Genomic DNA, 2,108 nt, shown 5'->3' on the forward strand with positions numbered 1-2,108 from the left:
TTTCTGTATTTTGTTTTTTTATTTTTTTTATTTCTTTTTGTTTTTTTCCTTCTCTTTTTTCTTTTTCTTTTTCATCTTTTTCTTCTGCTCCTCCTTTTGCCTTCGCTGCATTTCTCTTCTTCTTTAGGAGTGCCGCCTGCAGCACAGAAAAAAGTTTATTATAAAACACAATTTCATAAAGAAAAGGATTTATTATATACATATATATATATATATATATATATATATATATATAGATGAAAAAGAACAGAAAAAAAACAAAAAAAAAACAAAAAAAATGAGTTTTATTTTAGCTTACCATTCGCTTTCTGCGTTCTTCATTCTTTTTTTTAATTTTTTCTGTTCTTGCCTTTGATTTGCCTCCTCTGTATTCAATAAAAGAAACAAAATAAATAAAATAAATAAAATAAATAAAACAAATAAAATAAATAAAATAAAAAAAAAAATAAAATAAATTAAAAAAATATTTTAAAAATAAAAATAAAAATGCAGGAGAAATGCTACAGGCCGACATGAAATTCAGAAAAAAATCAAAATAAATAAAATAAATAAATTTTAATAAATTATTTTTAATTAAATAAATTAAAATAAATAAATATAAATTAATTATTTAATTAATTTATTTATTTATTTTCTGCTTACCCGCCAGCTGTAAGCTCAACGCGGATCCTCCTATCATTGAGGGTTCTTCCGTCGTAATTAAGAGCGATCTGCATGCAAAAAATGTGTATTTTTATGTTTTTATATTAAAAATAAATAAATAAATAAATAAATATTAAAATTTTAAAAAAAAAACGAAAAAAAAAGATGTATTTTCTCTCGGTTACCTGCAATGCTTCTTTGTTTGTAAATTCAACAAAACCACACCCTTTTGGTTTTTTTGTGTTTTTGTCCGTCAGAAGCCGAATATCTTTTATAAATAACTCTAAAAATAAAAATAAAAATAAAAATAAAATAAAAAATAAAAAAAAAATAAAAAACTATAAACCCTAAACCCTCATTTTTTTCTGTTTTCGGTGGCGACAGAGGCAGTTCTGTTTGTTATGGAAGTAAAAAGAAAGAGAAAAAGAAAAATAAATAAATATATCAGAAAATAAAATAATAAATTAAATAAAAATAATAAAATAATTAAAATTAAATTAATATAAACTGTATTGCCGATCTTAAACAACAAAAAACGCAAAAACAAAAAGAAACAACATGTTCAAACAAAAAAACAAAAAAACAAAAAAAAAAAAACAAAAAAAAAATAAATTTTTAATATAAATTAAACTTACGCAGCTTGCGGCCAAAGAAAAGACGAATATCTGCAGCAGCAGCAGAAAGAGGCAAATTACCAACAAAGAGAACAAAGAGAGAACGCTGCAGCAGCACAAAACAAAATAATAAAATAAATAAATAAATTAATTAAATAAATAAATAAATAAATAAAATAAATAAATTAAATAAGTGATAGAGAAAGGAGAAAGAAAGGACAGCTAGCTGACGAGAAAAGAAAAAAAAAACAGATGATGCTGCAGCAGCAGCAAAAAGAAAAAAAAAACAAAATAAATAAAAATAAAATAAATAAAATTAAAATAAATAAAAATAAAATAAATAAAAAAAGGAATATAAACAAGCGAAATAAAACAACACAAAAAGGAAAAACAAACAAAAAATAAAACAAACAAACAAACAAACAAAACAAAGAAACAAACAAATTAATAAAACAAACAAAACCAAAAACAAAAACAAACAAACAAAAAAAAACAAAAAAGAAAAACAAAAAGAATAAAACAACTCAGGTGTATGTACACCCCACCCCCCCCATATGCATGCATACAGATTTCTTTTGATCTGCTGCTGCCGTCTGCACAGAACCCTTGCTGCTTGCCTCCAACTGTTGCTGCTGCTGCTGCTGCTGCTGCTGCTGCAGTTCGTGCTGCTGCTGCTGCTGCTCTTGCTGCTGCTGCTGCTGCTGCTGCTGCTTCTTGGATTTCTTTGTTTGACGCTGCGCCCGCAGCGCCGATTTCAGCAGCTGCAGCGAGCGCTTCATCTTGCAGCAGCAGCAGCTGTGCTGCAGAGGTTATTCTTTGTGCTATCCAGCAGCAGCAGCAGCAACAGCCTTT

General features: G+C 26.9%; 1 protein-coding gene across 1 annotated transcript; it reads right to left on the reverse strand.

The window, feature by feature from the left end:
* Positions 1-1,780: 1,780 nt before the first annotated feature.
* EMH_0057230 (uncharacterized protein) lies at positions 1,781-2,035 on the reverse strand (the record flags this gene model as incomplete). Its single annotated transcript, XM_013497443.1, has 1 exon — positions 1,781-2,035. One exon carries the CDS (start codon positions 2,033-2,035, stop codon positions 1,781-1,783), a length of 255 nt encoding a protein of 84 aa, XP_013352897.1.
* Positions 2,036-2,108: the final 73 nt, after the last annotated feature.

This window comes from Eimeria mitis, genomic scaffold, assembly GCF_000499745.2.
Source record: "Eimeria mitis Houghton genomic scaffold, Emh_scaff2678, whole genome shotgun sequence".
NCBI classification, from domain to species: domain Eukaryota; phylum Apicomplexa; class Conoidasida; order Eucoccidiorida; family Eimeriidae; genus Eimeria; species Eimeria mitis.